The 21046-nt window shown below is 40.0% G+C and overlaps 1 protein-coding gene across 1 annotated transcript; it reads left to right on the forward strand.

The window, feature by feature from the left end:
- Positions 1-34: 34 nt before the first annotated feature.
- Positions 35-19456, forward strand: CD200 (CD200 molecule). Its single transcript, XM_052644277.1, has 6 exons — positions 35-99; positions 4560-4641; positions 7788-8108; positions 10666-10938; positions 13219-13326; positions 18565-19456. Exons 1-6 carry the CDS (start codon positions 88-90, stop codon positions 18570-18572), a joined length of 804 nt encoding a protein of 267 aa, XP_052500237.1. The 5' UTR covers positions 35-87; the 3' UTR covers positions 18573-19456.
- Positions 19457-21046: the final 1590 nt, after the last annotated feature.

The following is a 21046-nucleotide window of genomic DNA, read 5'->3' on the forward strand; positions in this document are numbered from 1 at the left end:
AAACTGGAGGGGCTCTGCCTGGTCCGGTGTGAGATCCCTCCAGGCTTCCCAGCAGCTACCAAATAACCTGCGCGGCCAGGAGCGAGGATGGAGTGTCTGGTGAGCTGGGCCAGGCGAGGGAAACAGGGGCAGGGTGGGCGACTCCTCTCCGGTGGCCCTGGGGGCGATGTTAGGCTGCGAATGCTAGGCTGCGGCTTTCCCCTCTCTGATTCAGAGCTGGGATTCCCGCTTGCGCTTTCCTCTCAGTTCTGAACCTTGCAGAGAAGCGGATCTTGCCTTCCAAAGCGGGCTTTATAGGCCATACTTCCATTCCTAGGGGTGCGATTCTGTCGCGGTAAACTGGAATCAGGATGCTGTCAGGTGCAGGCTCCGGAGACGCTTTTCCGATCGATCACTGACATCCTTGGAGAGGAAATGGGCCTGGAGGCGGACGCTGGCTGCGTGGATAGAGGGTGCTGTATTGGCTCCATTTTGGTCCTGAAATCTGGGGTGGGGTTGCAGAATTTCAGGATCAGGCTGGCTCCCCTGTGACGCTTCAGCCTCTTTCTGCATCCTCTGGGCCTCTGCCGTGGGAAGTCAAAAGGATCGGATAAATCAGAGTTAAAACCCAGGGTATCCGTGAGAAACAGGCATTTTGTTATCCAGGATCTAGGTATATGACAAAATGAAGGAAGGAGAGGATTTTCATTTACACTGGTAACTGATATAAAATAATAATTAAAAAATCTAAATACAAGTAATGCCTCAAGGTAATTTTTTTGCATGTGGTTTATTGGCTAGACTACACAGTTATTGTCTTCCTTAACAAAAGAATGGTGGCCTCTAAGCTAGTGTTTACTGAGTGCCAGGTACTCTTAATCTTCACCACTGTCCTTCAAAGGAGTTATTACCCAGTTTTACAAATAAACAGGCAGACAGGTGAATTTTTCCAAGTCCATATGACTGTGGCAGCTTCAGGATTTGAACCTACAATTTTCAGGGCAGGGGCAGTGTAGCTGCCAGATGGACAGCTGTCAGGTAAGACCCAGGTCTCTAGACTCTGGCCCTCTTGTCAAGGGTTATAAGTGGACTTCTCTACTTCCATTATCGTGTGATCTAATTAATGAATTTTTTAAGCTATGTAACACATACTGGCATTTACCATATCTTAAACACTGTATTAAGTACTTTAAATGCTTAATTAAGTCTCAGAATAGCTTTAGGGAGAGGGCAATTGGCCAGGTGGTGGTGGTCAGGCTCTCTCATCCCACTCCACTCGCGTCCTACAGCTGGGATCATTTGTGGTACCGCACACATACCTCATGGTGTAGCCCCATATAAGCACCACCTAAAAGGCTCTAGGAGAGTAAAACTGAGTCAAATGTTGGTTGTTGCTGCTGTGTCAGCCATCAGAGAGTAAAGCGTGTCTGCCTTGCCATGGTGAATAAAGAATGTCTGCAGTTCCTATGACTCTTTGCAGCTTCTTCCAGCTTCGGCACTTATGCCTTGCCTACCCTGGGTTCAATGAATAGTGAGATACAGTGAGACAGCTGGCATAGTTGGCAGGATACCCAGCAGGTAGAGGATCCTGAGGCTCCACAGGAGAGTCAGCAGGGAAGCAGTGGATGGTTCACCTGCTAGCACTGAAAAGGTGTTACAGGAGATGAGTTCCCACTTGCCAGACAAGGTGGCATGGACTGCCGCTGGCACTGTGGGGTGCCTTTTCCTGACTGCCCCGAAGGCGAATATGGATAGTGCCACGATGCCGTGCAAGTGTGTAAGTTTCAAAGAGAGGAGAAGAGCTAGAGCAGTGTCTGCATATACTGGAGTAAGAGAAGCGTGGCCTTGATGAGACTGCCTATCCCCACTTACTAGCAAGGCCCATTGGCAACTGAAACCAGAGCAGCAGTTTAAGCACCGATAGCAAGAGATACGGGTGGTTACGTGAGCTGATGATATGGCTTATGACCCTGAGATACAGAGAAGAGTGTACTATAAAGGCTGTGTCCTATGATGTGCTAACAGCGTGCTGTAAAGGTTATGTCCTCAGATTTAGAAAAGTGTAAGCATGTTGGTGGGCAGTGAAGACCCCAAAGATCCCCTCTTTGAAGGGGTGGACCCAGCACCTGTCGGGAGGTTTTGTGGGTCCTAAATGAGAGACTCCTCAGGGGCAGAGTTGCCCCTGTGGAGGTTACTCGCCAAGGGAATGTCGTGGAAGATGGGCACGTAGGTTGTGTGGCGAGAGACCCTGAAGAGGTGGAATGTAGGGAGTGGGCAGTTGGCCAGGTGTCAGTGATCAGGCTTTCGCCTCACTCCGCTCAAATCCTACAGCTGGGATTATTTGTGGCACTGCACTCAGGCATCATGGTGTGGCCCTATACAAGTCCCACCTAAAAAGCTCGAGGAGAACCAAGTTGAAGCGAGTTGCATTGAGCTGCATGGTCAGTGCTGCTGTGTCAGCCAGTAGAGAGTAAAGCCTGTCTGCCTTGCCACGCTGAATAAAGAATGTCTGCAGTTCCTATGGTCTTTGTATCTTCTTCCAGCTTCCCCACTCACGTCTTGCCTACTCTGGGTTTAGCAAATAGTGACATACAGACAGTAACCTAATGAGATAACAGCTACATTGATTTAGTGTTTATTTGTATCAGTCACGTTATAGGAACTTTACATATACCATCTCATTTAACCTTGTTAACAGAGAAGATTGGTACTATTTTTTTTCTGTATCTCCAAGAGGTAAAATGATTTGTCTAAGCTTACACACCTAGTATTTGTGCTAGCCTGAATTCAAATTAGCCAGAAGAAATGTGTGCCTAATTAATAGCAAGGCTTTCTTTCTAATTCTTTTCAGCTCAATCACTGTGCTTCTGTTTCTTAAATGTTACTGTCTCCCAGTTCCCACATCTTGTGTTTTGGTGTGTGTCTGCTTTTTCTCTTATCCTAAAATACAGATTTTTACTCTGAGAGCTAAACTCTTTGCATTCCTCATCACAGCCTTTACTAGAACCTGGATTTCCATGTGGCGTGATGGTGTGGAATCAGAATGCCAAAGAAAACTTCTGGTTTCAGAAGCCAAAGTTTTGAAATAACAAAAGCCTAAGCATTTGAGTTTTAAAAGCCTAAATGATGAAAGACCAAGGACAGGCATTCATCCAAGAAAAAGCTGATGGGCAGAATACAAGGTGATGGAGGAGGCAGCTTTTCTGACCCTAGGCTGGGAGAGCAAAGAGAGACTGATTAGCATTGGTTTGTGTCCTGAGAAGGATACTCTGTGCCTGGCTCCAGGAGTGGGGAGTTTAGGAGGATGGTGAATAGCACTTACAGGTAGGTGTTGAAATCAAAGAACAGAAAATAGCTGTTCCTTGCTTTCCTAGAGGCAACTGTGGGAAGAGGCAAGCCTACCCACCATGGCAAGGGAACGGTAAAACAGAGATGGATAGATACATGGGAGTCTAGGCGGAGACCCTTGTATAATTCTCCTTTGTTCCGCATAGGAAGGATCCAGGAGCACAGAATCCAGAGAACTGGGAAGCATGAGAGAACACCCTGTAAGCACAGGATTTAATTGCACAAACTGATGATCCGGAGGATGACTTGAGGGGAGCACAATGCCAAGATGAATAGATGGTTGTAACCAAGGGTTAATAGTCCTGTCCCAAGACTGGATGCAGTGCCAGAGACTGGGACAATTTTGAAGTGACAGTGAGTTGAACTCTCAGACAGAGATTATGTAACATTCACTGAAATTTAGTCTCTACCTCTAGTAGAATAGCAACATGAAAAAAAATTGAAGTTCAGTTAAAGAAAGATACAGGGAAATCTACATTTCTTAAACACCTCAGTTATAGAAAAATATAGAAATATAGGGAAAATTTACCTTACAATGAACACGCTAATGTAGACCAAGACTGTGGGACTGCTGCGGAGTAATCTGTCTCCATTCCACTCTTCATTTCATAGCAAAATGATTCCCAGAGTAATACTCTCTTAAATACTACAATGATTTGTTAAAACACACACACACACACACACACACACACACACAAGGCCAAGGGTTTCTGCCCAGACACATGAAAATAAAGCAAGGGGGAAGAAAAAAAAGCCAAATACTGGTTTTAAAAGGTACAATTTACAGAAATTGTGCAGAATTTGCAGGAAAATCTCCCTCAGCAAATATCAAGGCATGTTCTGCAAAGTGGTTACACCTGCGTTATGTTTTTAATATTATTTGGATTATTTGGGGAGTAAATGTTCTTCAACATTTGCAGTCTGTGTTTTCTGGGTATATTTTTGGCAGTTTGTTTTCTCAGCAGTCTTGACAGTCATGGCTTTGGGAGCACAGCCTCAAATTGCTAGGAATGGCCATAACGAAAGAACCACATGGCTGCTTTTCCCATCCCATCCTAAGCACCCTCTGTTATTTCTTCTATTTATAGTCCCTGGTTCTGCTTCCACAAAACCAAAGGCTTCCAGCGGTTAAAACTTGAGCTACTATTTTTCCTGATACAGCAATTAGTCTGAAGCCCCCTTAGCTTGTCCGCATTCAAATGCCCATTTCTGTACTTGCTCTCTGTCTTCAGGTGTTCAGAAGGCTCGTCTGTCATCTGTCTACCTTCCAACTGATTTGGTTCTTGGCAGCACTGATGTTATGCAGGGCACAAGGTAAAGATACTCAATTCCCCTGCGTGGAATCCAGGAAACACAGTTTCTGGAGTGGACACCTGACCACTCTTGTCTATGCTGTGTTCATTTGTCTGCATGAATTATTTAACCGTGTAATTTGTTTGGAAGACTGGGAGTGGTTCTTTCTGCTTTCCAAATTTTTGTTTTCAAAAACTTTAATATTAAGAAACTTTTCACAGATAAAACCAGACATGAAAAAAAAATTCTTTCTGAATTAAGACATCATTTTTCACCTATTAAAGTGCATAATGTTTAAAATAATAATTCCTTATGTGTGTGAAGACATGGGAATGCGTGGTGGAGCAAGAATGAACTTGGCCTCTAGGGCAAGTAATCTGGCAATAAGCCTTAAAACTGGGTGTATCCCTCTTACAGCAAAATATTAAAAATAGTGAAATATGAAAGCTACATGGGTTCACATAGTCTATTATATAAAACACACCTATGCTGTCCACTTATCTGCTGAATTTCCTACTTCTGCCAGACCTTTCTCCTTGGTTCCATAGGAGACCACACCTCACTTACTGCTGGCCTTTTATTACCTTTTGTGTGGTGTGTACTATGGGCTTCTCTGATAGCTCAGTTGGTAAAGAATCTGCCTGCAATGCAGGAGACCCCAGTTCAACTCCTGGGTTGGGAAGATCTGCTGCAGAAGGGATAGGCTACCCACTCCAGTATTCAGGCCTGGAGAATTCCATGAACTGTATATTCCATGGGGTTGCAAAGAGTCGGATATGACTGAGCAACTTTCACAACAATGTGGTGTGTACTATAGTCATCAGCCTTCACAGGGGTACAAAAGGGATGCTTCACACCATGTGTAGCTCAGAATTTACCAACTGGGGTACCCTAAATGGAATTTCATATAAGCAGCAAATAATTGTAAACTTTCCATTAAATTATGTCTTGCATAGTCAAAGAGAAAAATCACCCTAGAAGTTAAAACTCTAGTTTTGATCCCCTTTTTACCCTCTATTCTAAAAGCAGCAATTTATTCAAATCTATGCTCTGCACTTAGCAAACCTTTAGGAAATCCCACATAACAACAGCTATTCCCCTAGAATTTTTTGTAACTATCAAGAGTGTACCTCACTAAAATTGGAATTTTGCAACACTTGGCGGTGTCAGTTTGTATTTGTTGCTATGCCCATCTTCATTCTTGATGTTGTAGAGCATATATTCTTTTTTTCTAATTACTCTAGTCATTTTATCTGTGTTATTAGTCTTAAAAAAAGCAAGATTTTGGTGTTTTGATTAAGTCAGTATTTTGTGTACTATTAATTTGTGCTTTTAACTTTATTAATTCACTCCTTTTATCAACTTTTGGTGTGTGGGAATTTTGAATGCATGTAGGTATTCATTTTTCAATCTTTCCTGTTTCCCAACAAATTAAGTTAGGATTAAATATTTCCCCCTGAGAACTGCTTTATAAGCCTCTACAGATTTTAATATAGTATATTCTTATTATCATTTATAGTGATTTATAACTTTTGTTATGATTTCTGGTATAATTAAGGAGACAAAAGTATGTAAATTTCTAATTTTATTGCATTATGGACTGAGTTCAAGGTCATTTTTTTGGTATACTACTTCAAGTTTAATTTGAGGGTATGTTTCACATGTGGTTTGAAAAACATGTATGTTTTCTTTTGGGTAAAGTTTTATAAATACATACTCATATGCACATATTACATGTACAAATATTTGTTTTTAAAGTCTTCTATATCCTTGTATTTGATTTTATTTCTTTACTTATCTTTTAATAGATGGAAGTGAAAATTCTGAGAGAACAGTGAAAAATTCTCCCATTATGATTACAGATTTATGCATTTTCCTTTGTAGTTCTATTAGCTTTTGATATATTTCAGAGTTATGTTGTTATGAAGGTTCATGAGGGATATATCTTATTCCAGATTCCTCCTTTTATCATTTTGAAGAATACATTTTTGTTTCTTACAGTGTTTTTGTCTTCCATTTCCCCTCTCTTTCCTTTTAAAAATCTTACTTGGGCTAATATTGAAATATCAGTCTTTCAATATTTCTTTAATCTTTTCTGTATTTTTAACCCTTCCAATTCTGAAAGAATTCTATGATCTGGTCTTCCTACTTACTCACTGAGTCTTCAGTGATACTCATTCTGCTAAGGCAGCCAGATTGTGAAAAGAGGTTATATTTCTCATTTTATACATCTCTGCTGCAGCTGCTGCCAAGTCGCTTCAGTCGTGTCCGACTCTGTGCGACCCCATAGACGGCAGCCCACCAGGCTCCGCCGCCCCTGGGATTCTACTGTTTACAGTGCTGGTTCCTTTTCACATTTAAGATATCACATTTGTTCATGTAAAAATGTTCATTTATTCATTTGTAGAGTTTGTTATTCCTCTATCATTGTGTTAGCTTACTCAAGTGTTTGTCTATTATTGTATTGAGATTTCCCATTGAGTCATCCATCGTTATCAATATGAGTAGCCAGCATTGGAGGGGCAAGAAATTATTGCCATACCTTATATTCCGTACTACATTCAGTAAAAATGGGGGACTGTATAGATGGTCATTTGGTTGTCAAAGCTCTCTGGTACTATCAGCCTCCTGGAGCATTGTCTTGTACATCTCTCTGTCCATGTGCCTGTATTTACCACTGCTTCCTCACGGCAGACGTCACTACTGCTGCCCCTTCCTTTTCAGATGTGTGTGTGGAATGTATAGGGCTGCTGTAACTTCTTCACTTAAACTAATCACTGCATATTGTCCATTGGCCCTTTCTTATTCCTAACTGTTACTGTTCCAGGCATAAACTCACTTGGTGATACTTCTATCCTATCTGGCAGTTTCCATCTTCAACCTCATTTCACCTAATTTCCAGCCTACAGGGATTCTTCATGTAAATTCTGGTCACTGGGAGTTTGCTTTCTTATTTTTCTACTCTGCTACTCTTAAAGACTGAACAAACATATTTGAACTTATATTTCTCTAGCAACATCAGGAAGGTAGGTAAATGTTTTATTTTTTGTATTTTTCTTTCTTTCTAAATTTGACTTTGAACATGCATTTTTTTAATCAAAAATGTATATTTGTGTATGTATTAAAATATAAAATATCAATGTTCTTTTATGATTCCATGATGAAAGTGGTGACCCAGGATGTAAGAGGGCTGCTGAACACACCTGCTTCTTTAAGATGCTCTCTGCAAAATCCCCAGGAAGTTTTGATTGTGACATGGCAAAAAATCAAGGCTGTAAGCCCAGAAAACATGATCACCTACAGCGAGAACCATGGGGTTGTAGTCCAGCCTGCCTACAAGGACAAGATAAACATCACCCAGCTGGGACTCATGAACTCTACCATTACTTTCTGGAATACCACCTTGGAAGATGAGGCGTGTTACAAGTGCCTCTTTAATACCTTTGGTTCTGGAAAGATCTCAGGAATAGCCTGCCTCACTCTCTTTGGTGAGAGTCTCTGAGAATACGTTGTCTCTAGCTTGAAATGTTATTTTGAAGAATGTTTGAAATGTAGTGATAGTAGTACCTAGTCTTTCAGGATCCTAGCCCCAGAAAGGTTCATTGGAGGACTCTTGGCCTTTCATGCCAATTATGTAACTGTGGTTATGGTTATTTGGAGAATTCATAGAACTATGTTGAACCTTTGCCTGAAGTTATCTTTGCCCTGAAGAATGCTGTTGTCATCAAGAGTAAACTAAGGACCATGGTGAGGATAATTTCTCCCTAAGCAGTGCCATGGTTCAGACCTGGCATTGCCATTAGGAGTCATATGACCCTAGAAGAGTCCTGTCCATGGTGTACTGCACCATAAGTGTGAAATAGATCATCTTTAAGGTCCCTAAGAGCTTTCATATTTTTTAACCTAAGGACAAAGCCAGATTGGGCTAAACTGGAGCCAGTTATGGGGGTCCCTCTCAGTTTGCTTCAGCGGAGCTTTCGCAAAATTGATAAGCAGCCGAGTAGCAGAGAGGTTCTTCATACCCAATGCCTGCTAGCGATTTAACTGAAAAACAAGCATTCTTCTAAAATCTAAGAGGCTTAGTTTGACAGGATTCCTTTCCTGTTAACTGATGCTTAGCTGGGATCAAGAACTGAGAACTAGGAATAAGGGGTAGCTTTGGAGGATGCACACTTGGTGGTGGTTTTAGAAGGGAAAAGCCAAACTTAGGGTTATTGGGAATGTTGAAAGGAGAGTTTGAACACACCAAGAATATTGGACAAGAGATAAGGAGAGGCTCAGTAAATGAGAATGCAGAGGAGGTAGGACAACACCAGATAACACGTTTCTTTCACTTATTTTGTCCATGAGTCATCTCTGCAGGATCTTGCATCAGGCTTTTTTTCTTGATTTCTATTTCTCTCATTCCTTTGTCTCCTGTCTCCCTGTTTTTCTGTGTCTCTTCCTTCCTCCCTCTTCATTTTTTTCCCTCTTTTGCTCTTTTTCCTTCCCTCACTCCCTCCCTCATTTCCTTTCACCGTCCCTTATTTCCTTCTTTCCATCATTTTCTTCCTTTTCCTTCTTGTGTCATATTTTTCTCATTTCTGTTGTTTCCTTTCTCTTTTTTGTTCATCTTTCTCTCTTGCTCCCTTTCTTTACTCATTGATCTTTGAATAATTTGTATGCCTGAAACGCAGACTCCTCTGTGTCTTCTAGCTGGTAATTCTGTAGTTCTTTTCCACAATGACACTTTCTCACCATAAGGAATAGCTTTCATCCAAGTAGTTCTTTGAGACACCAGAGAACCCTGCTAGCCAGGCTAGCCATTTCAGCCATACTGGCCCTCCTTTACTTTTATTTCTCTTCCCCCAGGGCTCACTGATGTTAGTAATCTGGGCACTTTGGACAGAGCCACAGTCCTCCTATAGGCTCATTTTCTCCAGCCTACTCCCACCCACCCACCTCTTGAACTTCTAAACACAGACAAGCTTTTATTTAGCACTGTCCTTTAATTATCTTGTGGGCTTCAAAGCCAACCATAGAAAGACGTTTGCATTTGCTCAGCAGAGATAAACTGTATATTCCAAAGAAAATGAACTCATTAGTCAAGGGACTTTTGAAAGGGAACAGGGTACAGCTGACCTAAAAATGTCCTTTTTTCATAAGCTGTTTATTTTCTGTTAACTCTGTAAGGTGATCTCCAAGGTCCTTACTACTGTCATTCTGTAATTTTTCTGACTACTGACTGTGAATATATAATTTGCATTTTGTATAGGTATTTCAAACAGGGACTTTCTAAGTTTTCTCCATGCCTCTTATTCTTTTTTTTTTAATTTTTAGTTTTCCTTTTTTTACTTTACAATACTATATATGCCTCTTATTCTTATCTTTGCCCTGAAGAATACTGTTGTCATCAAGAGTAAACTAAGGACCATAGTGAGGATAAATTCTCCCTAAGCAGTGCCATGGTTCAGACCTGGCATTGCCATTAGGAGTCATGTGACCCTAGAAGAGTCCTGTCCATGTTGTACCAGAGCTTGTCTATCTGCACCATAAGTGTGAAATAGATCATCTCTAAGGCCCAGTTCCAAACAGAAAAAGGCTTTTTCTAAGTGGCAGCCCCTCTACAGGCTCTCTGTTCTGAAACTGCTCTGCTTTTCTGAGGAGTGCAGACCACCTGGGTGGAGGTGCTGGTTGATAGATGTTGTCCAGCTACTTGAGAGGGATACCCAGAAGAAGGCAGAGATACTGCATTGCCCATGAAAGAGAAAAGAAAATTATTCTCTGCACTGTTTGGGAGGAAAGGTACCCTCTGTCCATCTAGCTAATTCTCTTAGAGACAGACTCCATAGAGGATCATTCTTGTCACAGGGTTGTATAGGCCAGTCTCCACCCTGCTGTTCAGAGAATTAGACGGGAAGAGAATGGAAGACTGGATGCGCCACATTAGCTCTGTAGCCCATTGTGTTTCTGTAAAGATCTTTCTCTCATCTCTCTGAGGAGAGTGTGGGACTCACACCGGATTTTATAACTGATGGCAGATCATTTTTTTTTTTTTTGTCCCAGTACAGCCCACAGTATTTCTTCACTATAAATTATCTGAAGATCACCTAAATATCACTTGCTCTGCCAATGCTCGCCCAGCCCCTATGATCTCCTGGAAAGTCTCTGGGTCAGGGATTGAGAATAGTACCAAGATCGTCTCACACCCCAATGGAACAACATCTGTCATCAGCATCCTCCAGATCAAAGACCCCAAGAGGCAGGTGGGGAAGGATGTGATCTGCCAGGTGCTACACCTGGGAACTGTGACCGACTACAGGGAAACTGTGAACAAAGGTAAGAGAGGTTTTCTGTGGTACGTTTGTGGACATACACCTGCAAGGTGGTGAATGCTCTGCAGAGCTTGTTGGCCTCTTAGCAGAGAAGCTGATAAGGCAGAGAATTGGATAAGTAGGGAAAGAAAAACGGAGTTGAGGAAGCTAGTATAGCCTATTTTATTGCTTTGGCAATTGTGGTCTGTTGCTCACACACTGAATGCTTTTACTGAGATCCATCCATTGATTAATTCTTCTGTGCTCCTGAGTATTTGTTATGCCAAAAATGTGACAGCAAGGACTCAGTCCCCAAACACAGGGAGCTTCTAGCTCAGGAAGGAATGCAAAGGAGCTGGGTAGTTGTAAAAATGCAGGTTAAATGCTTCAATAAGAAAGCTATGGTAGGAGTTTGAGGTTTTTGAGCAGGAGCCACCCATTCTCCTCACTTGACCCTGCAACAAACCATTCACTGATAAAAGGAAAAAAAAAAGAACTCTGTAGTATAACATGGGAAGATTGAGAATGCAGAGAAGGAGCATCAGCTCAGTCTAGAGGGATTGCAATGTTTTCCTGGAAGCAGTCACATCTGGGACGAAACCTTTGCATAATCTACACTATGGGAGAGGGGCAATAGATCTTTCAGGAAAGAGGCCAATCTGAATTTTCCCAACCCCATTTTAAAATAAATTGCCTCCCGCTCAGGACCTCTTTTGCTGTCTTGTATTTCCATCTAAACTGCTATCTCTGAGTCTCATTGATACAAGAGGTAAAGCTGATGGGAGAGAGAATAAGAAAAGCAGTGGTCTTAGAGGCAAGACGCTTCAGAGACAGCAGCCATAGTCGCTTTTCTCTGCATAGTTTTGAAGCACTGACTCTGGATGAGGCGCTCCGTTAACAAGCCTCCTATAGAAAGATATTGCTGCTTTTTTCAGGGTACATTGTGAACCCCGAAAAGTTCATGCCTCATTGTCACGTGCTCAGTTGCTCAGTCATGTCCAACTCTTTGCGACCCCATGGACTGTAGCCCACCAGGGTCCTCTGTCCATGGAATTTTCCAGCCAAGAATATTGGCGCAGGTTGTCATTTCCTACTACAGGGGATCTTTCCAGCTCAGGGATCAAACCCATGTCTCTTGCATTGGCAGGAGGATTCTTTACCACCGCGCCACCTGGGAAGCCCAGATAGTCTCTAATGAACATGTCCTATAGTCATTTCTGGGGTCCTTGAAAAAGCAAACTAATCAAAAAGTAAACATTAAGTAAATTTGGTCAAGATGTTTGTGGTGTTAGATTTGGACATTTATGACAAGATCCTCAGATTTTGCCAAGGTGAAGGGTAAATTTCCCTAAAAAGCAAGAATCTGAAAAGGAACATGTCTTCTTTTCCAAGAGTGCCAAAAAAAAAAAAATGGACTTATTATCATTTATAACATTTATATATCATTTGTATATTTGTTTATTCTGCAAGCATTTACTGAAAATCTTTCACAGTTAAACCATTATGTCAAGTACTAGATCTATTGAAGACAAATCTGAACTCTTAACTAGTGTCTAACACTAGTGAGACCAATCTGAAGGTGCTCAGTTAAATTATGACATGACAGATCCCATTATAAAGGTATGGAGAAGAAGCCAGAGACTCCCAAATCAGTGCTTTTTCTGACTTTGTATTGCACAGTGGCACTGAGGAACTGATATTTAGGCTAAGTTGCATTTACTGACTACTAGAAAGAAGTTGAATAACAAAGACATTGATTAGAAGGAACACAATTAAAACATGGAGATGAATTATTCCTGAAGGCTAAAATCATGAGATTCATTATTTTTCCTTTATATTTTTCTATATTTTCCAAAAATTCCTCAATAAACACATTACTTTAATGGACAGTATGGCAAAGATTATGTGCTTTGAAGGCAAATAGATCTCTGACCAAGCCTTGTTCTACCAATTACTACACTGATTTGGGGCTTACCCAACTTCTCTGAGCCTCAATTGTTGTTTTAATCTGTTAGATGATAATATTACTAGTACCTAACTCAAGCTATTTTGAGGATTAAAGGAGGTAACACATTCAAAGCTCTTACTACATAGTAACCACATAAAACATGTTAATTATTATTATTATGTAAATGCTATTAAAATAATATAAGGTCATGAATGTAGACCTTTATATACGTAAGAATAATTTTCATCAAAAGCACAACTCTAGTGAAAACTCATTACAACTATCTCTTTATTACTTTTTGCCTCTACAGCTTCCACTTATCACTAGTTTTTCCTTTTCTCCTATCAATATCCACAGGCTTTTGGTTTTCAGTTCCACTGCTGTTAAGCATCGTCTCCTTGGTAATTCTTCTGGTCTTAATCTCAATTCTACTCTACTGGAAACGTCATCGGAACCAAGATCGAGGTGAGTCCCATGGGAAATAAAAAGAAGGAAAAAATTATTGTTTAATGACAATCTGGGGTTCAAATGAAGATATAAATAAGGGATGAGTGCTTAGTCATGTCTAACTCTTTGTGACCCTGTGAATTGTAGCCCGCCAGGCTCCTTTGTCCGTGGGATTCTCCAAGGCAAGAATACTAGAGTGGGTTGCCATTTCCTTCTCCAGGGCATCTTCCCAACCCAGGGATTGAACCTGGGTCTCCTGCATTGCAAGCAGATTCTTTACCATCTGAGCCACCAGGGAATTCCTAAATAAGGGGTGATAACCATGAAATTAAAAGACACTTGTTCCTTGGAAGAAAAACTATGATGAACCTAGACAATGTGTTAAAAAGCAGAGACATCACTTTGCTGACAAAGGTCTGTATAGTCAAAGTTATGGTTTTTCTAGTAGTCATGTATGGGTGTGAGATTTGGATCATAAAGAAGACTGAGCACCAAAGAACTGATGCTTTCAAACTGTGGTGCTGGAGAAAACACTTGAGAGTCCCTTGGATTGCAAGGAGATCAAACCAGGCAATTTCCTAAAGGAAATCAACCCTGAATATTCATTACAAGGACTGATGCTGAAGCTGAAGACCCAATACTTTGGCCATCTGATGTGAAGAGTCAGCTCACTGGAAAAGAAACGGATGCTGGGAAAGATCGAGGGCAAGGGACAGGGACAACAAAGAATGAGATGGTTGGTTGGCGTCGCTGACTTAATGGATATGAGTTTGAGCAAACTCCAGGAGAGTGAAGAGTAGGGAGGCCTGGAGTGCTGCAGTCCAAGGGGTCACAAAGAGTCAGACATGACTGAGCAACTGAACAACAGGCCAGCTATCCCACTGAAGAGACTGTGAACTTGTCCAATGTGATCACCAACTGAATAGTGTTTTCTATGTTATATGCTCACTATGGCTCAGACACTCTAGGCAATACACAGGGGATAATAACTGCATCATGTCATCCTGCCCTTATACACTGTTAATTTCTTTCCATCTCCTACAACATCTATCACAGTATCTTATGTATACTCACTAAATGTTCATTAAAAGAATGAATGACTGAATGGAAGGGTAGATTTTCAAAGGGATTTTTTCTGTTCCACTTTTTAAACTGCAAATTCAGTACCTCGTAGATGCTGAGTCTAAACATTGTAAAAGAATAGAAAACAAGAGACACTATCAAACAAGAGGAGTCAGCCAGAGGGGAAGAATTAAATTTCTTTGGTTTCTGAAGACACTGCATAATTTATTAAAGCTAATGAAAAGGTGCAGTTTATGTTGTATGCAGTGGGGATTTTTTAGGATGAAGTGGTGCTGTGAGAGTTTTCTCCTGCTCACATGACTGACAGAAAGGGGAGGAGAAATGTTCACTTTGAGTGTTATTTATATTTCTATTAAACGTATCACTCATGTGCTACCTTTTTCCCTCTCTTTATATCTCATAGACTAATATCTTTCATGTTCTAAGCTTTTAGAACATTTAATTTTGCATAAGCCTTATATAAACACTAGATGAATTCTTGTGATTTTGTAAGAAAAACAACAGATCACCACCATCAATGACCTTTTGCAGATGTAGATAAAAGAATTTGTTCTGTAGGGAACAGGAGATTGCAAATCAGATAATCTTACTGCACATAAATTCAAGCCCACAGACCTCCCTGTGCTCAGTCACTCAGCTCTGTCTGACTCTTTGTGACCCCATGGACTGTAGCCTGCCAGGCTCCTCTATCCATGAGATTATCCTGGCAAAAGTAGCGGAGTAGATTACCATTTCTTTCCCCTGGGGATCTTCCCAACCCAGAGACCAGGGATTGAATCCAGTCTCCTGAGGCTTCTGCATTGGCAGATGGATTCTTTACCGCTGAGCCACCTGGGAAGCCCTTAGCTCTCTGCAAAATGTCCAAGGCAGAAAGCCAGTTGACTCTACTTTTTTCAAACATTTTGCTTTTCCAGTTAGGAACTGAAGTTGACTTCCTTCCCCTAACACAGTTAACAGCAGGCCTAAAATTAGAATCCTGGTCTCCTGATCTCTGCTGGAATATTCTTCCAGTTATAGTTTCCAGACTTGAAATGCACGGTTGTCAATTGTGTTTATTTCAACCTGTGTTTGCTGATATTGCTCTATACGTCTGTAAATGTATAAGCAGAAATGTATGACATGTTCACATTCATTTTAAAATGTCCCCTTGAACAAGAATCTCATAATATAGTCCATTCAAGCCCAAGGTAAATTTCACTAGAAAGGGACTTTTGCAAAATAATTGTCCTTTGTTTATTAAGTCTCTTATTTTCCGGGAAATAGAATTGTTCAATGCCTTATTCAGTTGCTGAAGTAAAAAGAGTCAGCTTAAGGTTATTTGGTCCCATATACTTAAATAGCTAGTAAAATCAAGTATTAGCTATGCTAGAGGCAAACTCTCAAGGCTGAGAAAATACTGGTTTGTTAAGACCAAAACTTAAGTAACCCAAAAATTTGGAAGAAAAGGAAGAAAATCATCAAATATAGTGACTTTTTAAAATTTCTTTGAGTAAAAAATTTTGATTGTTAATTTGTGATGAAAGTGAATAGTCCTACTACATTTGCTTGTCATCTTTAATTTTTCTTTAATATTGGATTATAGTTGATTTACAATGTTGTGTTAGTTTCAGGTGTATAGCAAAGTGATTCAGTTATACATAAATCTATTCTTTTTCAAATTCTTTTCCCATTTAGGTTATTACAAAATATCTTTCTTTACCCTTACTTTGTGTTTTTTTCTTCCTCTTTTTCTTTCTGTTATCTTCTGAAACATAAAACTTTCGGATGGACAGGGAAACATGATCAGTCAAAATGACCCCAAGATTCTGGACCTCAGTGACCTGAAAAAATGGTCATGTGAACAGAAATGAAAGTGGAAAGGGGGAACTGAGAGTGAGTGAGTAAGTGTGTGTGTGTGTGTGTGTGTGTGTGAGAGAGAGAGAGAGAGAGAGAGAGAGAGAGAGAGAGAAAGATCAGTTTGTGGGGAAAGAAAAAGTAGAGGTGAATTAGTTTTCAAGCTTATTGAATACGAGTAGACAAAGAATCATCTCCATGGAGCTGCCGGTAGTAAGACAAATCTGGTAAGAAAAGTCTGTTAAGTTCAGTTCAAATCTTTGTTATATAAATGACCAAAGTATTTATTGTAGATGAAAATCACTGATTTATTGCTCACAAAAACATTAGCAAATTTATAGGTTGTAGACAGAGGGGTAATCTCTAATGATAGATGTTATTTTCATAGAGAAGTCAGGCCCCTTTTCCTGTGATTTGGTGTAGTGCCAGAGAGTGTTATGCTGGGTTTTTTCCAACAGTAAAGCTGTTCTCTGAGGAAGGTGTGATGAGTTAGAGGCAGTTTCTCTTTGTACCATTTCTAGTGATATCATCACAGTTGCTTCTCATGAGACTATTACAATATGATAATAGATTAATAGGTTTTCAAAGAACTTTTTTTTTCTTTTATGAATCAGTACTGTATTACTAAATAGAAAGTGAAAAAAAAATAAAATTTCCCAGGGAAATTTCTTGATAATTTTTTTCTATTAAAGCCCAGTTGATGTCATAAATTTGCCCCTTACATATACTACAAAAACATTAAATTTGAGGTTAAGAATAATATTTTATTTCTCATTAGCCAAACCACCAATGATTACAAGCTTCTCAGAAACAACTTCCCTTTGGGGCATATTATCATGGATAATCACCTAATGTTTAGAAATTTTTATTGTAATTAGCAGTCTTCTACTGTTTGGGTCATGGTTGAATTGGAAACCAATAGAAGACTTAGACAATCATGTGCAATGCATATTCCAAACTTCATTTTTCTTCAAAATATCTATGTCAGGTAAAAGTGATTTATTTAAATTCATATCTATATAATTACCTTGATTTTTCCCACTTTGCTTCACAATAACCTAACCTTATAAATGGGTTCTCTGCAATGATGATAATGGCAATGTTAGCAAAACACTATATCCTGGGTAGAATCAAGTCATTTTCTCCTATTTTAAGATTAGAACTCTATCAAATAACAGCAGTACTCAGTAAATAATTGGTGATGTTGAAATTGGAGATTAATTGCAAGAATAATATAAAAGATACATGTTTCCAAGAGAATAAAAATCTTTGCTTTACTAATAATTGTACTTAAGCTTCCCAGATGAAGGCTGGCTGAGTGGTAACTCTCAGCCCATCCCAGTGTAATTATAGTTTCAAGCAGAAGAAGGGATGCTTTAAATGAGAAAAGTGTGAAGCAGTTATTATTGAACAACCTAGGTTAGAACTCCTGGGAGAAATCTTGCATCCCAAGGTTATCTGTCTATAAAATTTTATGCTTGAATAGGTACCAATGCCCCCATCATATCAAAATGTCATAACAAAATCCAGTCGTAATGTAGTTGGTTAACAGACCTGCAAGTCTGGGCATTCTTGCCTGAGCTGTTCTGTGTCTTTCACCATGGAACAGATTACTGGTATTAGAAATGTTGACACAGTTAAAACATGCAAAACTTCAGGTTCCGGTGAAGAATTACTTAAGATTACACAGTGAGTGAGATTTGAGATTTGGAGCCAAGGTAAAATCCCAGATCTTTTACTTCACTGTTTATCTGCCTTGTAGGGAGGCCCACATTCTCCCAGTCTAAGGGCTAGAAAGCTAGTAGTCTTGTAAGGGCCTCCATCTGTCTAGTTTCTGACCATTCCCACCTTGATGTCCAATAAGTGAGTATCCACAGGAAACAAAGCTCAAGGTCTTATAAATAAAATACATGTGGATCATTTGGAATTCTTGAGCCTGCTCTTTTACTTGTAGTCTTACATGTATTATTAAGCAAGTACAGTCTTGCTTAAGAACGCATGCTAAGTCGCTTCAGTTGTGTCCGACTCTGTGCGACCCCATAGACGGCAGCCCACTAGGGTCCTCCATCCACAGGATTCTCCAGGCAAGAATACTGGAGTGGGTTGCCATTTCCTTCTCCATTGCTTAAGAATAGTAAGCTATTATTTCCTAGAACTACTCATATCCTTTTAAAGAGAGTCACAGTGCCTCACGGCACACTGGGTCAGCGGTATCTACTTCCTCCTTTTTGCTGATGAAATGTGCACTGGAGAATTCTGTGTTTATTGATCTTCTGAAAATCTATTAGAATAGAAATTATAGATGTTCAAAGTTCGTATCTTGATCTTTCTTTTACCCAGAGCCCTAGAGGAGTGACACAGAACCCTGAAAGTTATTTCCTGGTCTACTTGAATCTGACTCAGGAGGCAAGCAGAAGAAAGAGGATCATTCTCCAAGGAACCTAAAAGAGCAAAAAAAAAAAAAAACCAGGAGTCAAAGGCCTAAGAATTTCAAGACTTTCCACTGCCATGTAGGCCACCCAGTGCTTCTGTGAGTTCCCAGAGGAAGTCATTTTACCTCTCAGGTCTGTTGTAGGACTTGGTTTTGTAAAACGATGTAGTATTGTGCTGTTGAAAGGATGCTGGACTTGGAGCCAGGAGCCACCGCTTGGAGGTTGACTTTGACTCCAACTGGTGGCAACTCTGTGTTAATCATATCTCAATGAACTTTCACATTCGCATCCAGAAAGTTAAGAAGTTGGACCAAATAATTTTCCATTCTGCTCTAAAAACAGATGCAATTCCAGGGGGGGAAAAATGATAAAGAGAAAAGAAAGAGAGAAGAATACAGGAAGGTAGGGACCAAAGAACTTTCCTGAGACTGCCTTTTGCCTTTCTGAGGATATGCCATCTCTTCTCCCCTTCTTGTGTGGTCCATAAATCTATTTCCTCATCACTGGGTATCTTGTCCACTGCCTGCTTACTGTTTTTGCTATTAACTGGTCTTTCCAGCAGTCTCAGTTTCACTGCTATTCCTCATGTACTTCTGTGTTTACCACAATGGAAGTGGAACTCAACTTATTGTGAAGTAACATTGGCAACCTTAACTTTGCTTATCTGCTTTTATAGCAGACTAAATATTGTTAGTCTTAGACAGCAGCTTGCATTTTTTAAAAAGCATGCATTTCTCATCCATTTGTCTCATAATATGACCCAGCCCTTTTTTAATCATTCTAAATTCAACCTAGTGTGATGAAATATATTATGAAAAGAGGTGTTTAGAAAGTTTTCTGAATAGCAGTCAGTTAATTCAAATGCTTTGCCTCCCCCGACTTTTTTTCTCACAAGGTAACTTGTCACAATAGCAGAGGAAGCATGTATGGCTGTACAAATTCCTTTGTCATAAACATATTGTTCTAACTAGTGGGACAGTTTTGAACTCTTAAATCATCATTGGACCAAGCTGGTGACTTTTTCAGTATCTTTTGCTTTCTTGTCTGTATCCAGTGACCTAGGAACTAAACCTTAAGTTGTCTTTATTGTTGTATTGAATATTTATATATTTAGTAAGCTTTTTGTATGTTATTTAATTATGTATTATTTCATATATTTGTATTAACATACTAAATAATTAAAAGTGTCTACTCTAACTATTTGGTTCATGATATTCTCTTGGGGAATGTGGAAAATGTGGGGATTAATGGTAATACTTATATTTTCCCTCTGTGTGTGAAGCGCTCCCCTCTCTCTCTTAGTTTTTTAAAAGATGCTGTTGGCATTTCTGATTTCTCACAACATCACAAGTCAGATGTCCTTTTCTGACCAGTGAGAGCTCCTTCATGTTGGTGATATGACCCAGTCAGTTTGGGAGCGCTTCCTTATATATGCTGTTTTGATTTTGCTTTTGGATACTAACCTTTTTAAATGAATTAGCTCACACAGCTTTGAATTTGGTAGGATTTAATATCCTGCTTCTGATTTTTCTATATTCTGGCATCTCAGTTGCCAGATCGGATCGTGTAACTTAAAGCAGTAGCTCCAAACATTTAAAGGTCTCAGGGCCCCTTTTCACATGTAAAAACATCATTGAGGACCCCAAAGAGCTTTCTTATATAGCAAATTATGTCTGTTGATATTTACCATATTTGATATTAAAACCAGTACATTTTAAAAACAAAAACCTACAAGCATATATTTCATTGGGTCATCAGAGTGATGCTAACATTATACATCAGGTAACTTCTGGAAAGCTCCACAACACATCTGTAAGAGAATCGAGAATAAGAAATTGGTGTGATTATGACAGTAGTTTCGACTTTGTGGAGCCCCTGAAATGGTATCAAGGGCAATTTTAAGAACTGCTCACTTAAAGGATAGGCAAAGAAGGAGACCATCTTATGAGATTTCGTGAGTGCCCAAAGGCATTCCTTTATGAAATAGCTATCTTCACAGTGCCTAAGCATTCCAACATAGGCCATTACCTTTCTGGGAATTCCCCTGCAAAGAAGCCTTGGTCTAACCCTTCTTCCTAATAATTAAATTCGTGTATTAAATGGCTGATCAGTTATCTTGGAGGATACTGAGAGACTTGGACTTAGAGTTGATAGACTTTGATGGGAAAGACTTGGGCGGGTCATAGAGAATGGAAAGAGGCAGTGGAAGGCATAGCTCAGAGTGTCTGATTCCGAGAAGGCAGGTCCGAGTGGAGTCCCAGTGTTTCCCTGTGAGTGCTGTCCTATTGCTCTTGGGAGGGGCTCACCAGGTCCCCCTTAACTCATCCTGACCCTTTCAATTAGGAGAGCTTTTTCTGAATTTGTGAATTAGAAAAAGACAGTTTGGGCTT

The sequence above is a fragment of the Budorcas taxicolor genome, chromosome 1 (assembly GCF_023091745.1).
Source record: "Budorcas taxicolor isolate Tak-1 chromosome 1, Takin1.1, whole genome shotgun sequence".
NCBI classification, from domain to species: domain Eukaryota; kingdom Metazoa; phylum Chordata; class Mammalia; order Artiodactyla; family Bovidae; genus Budorcas; species Budorcas taxicolor.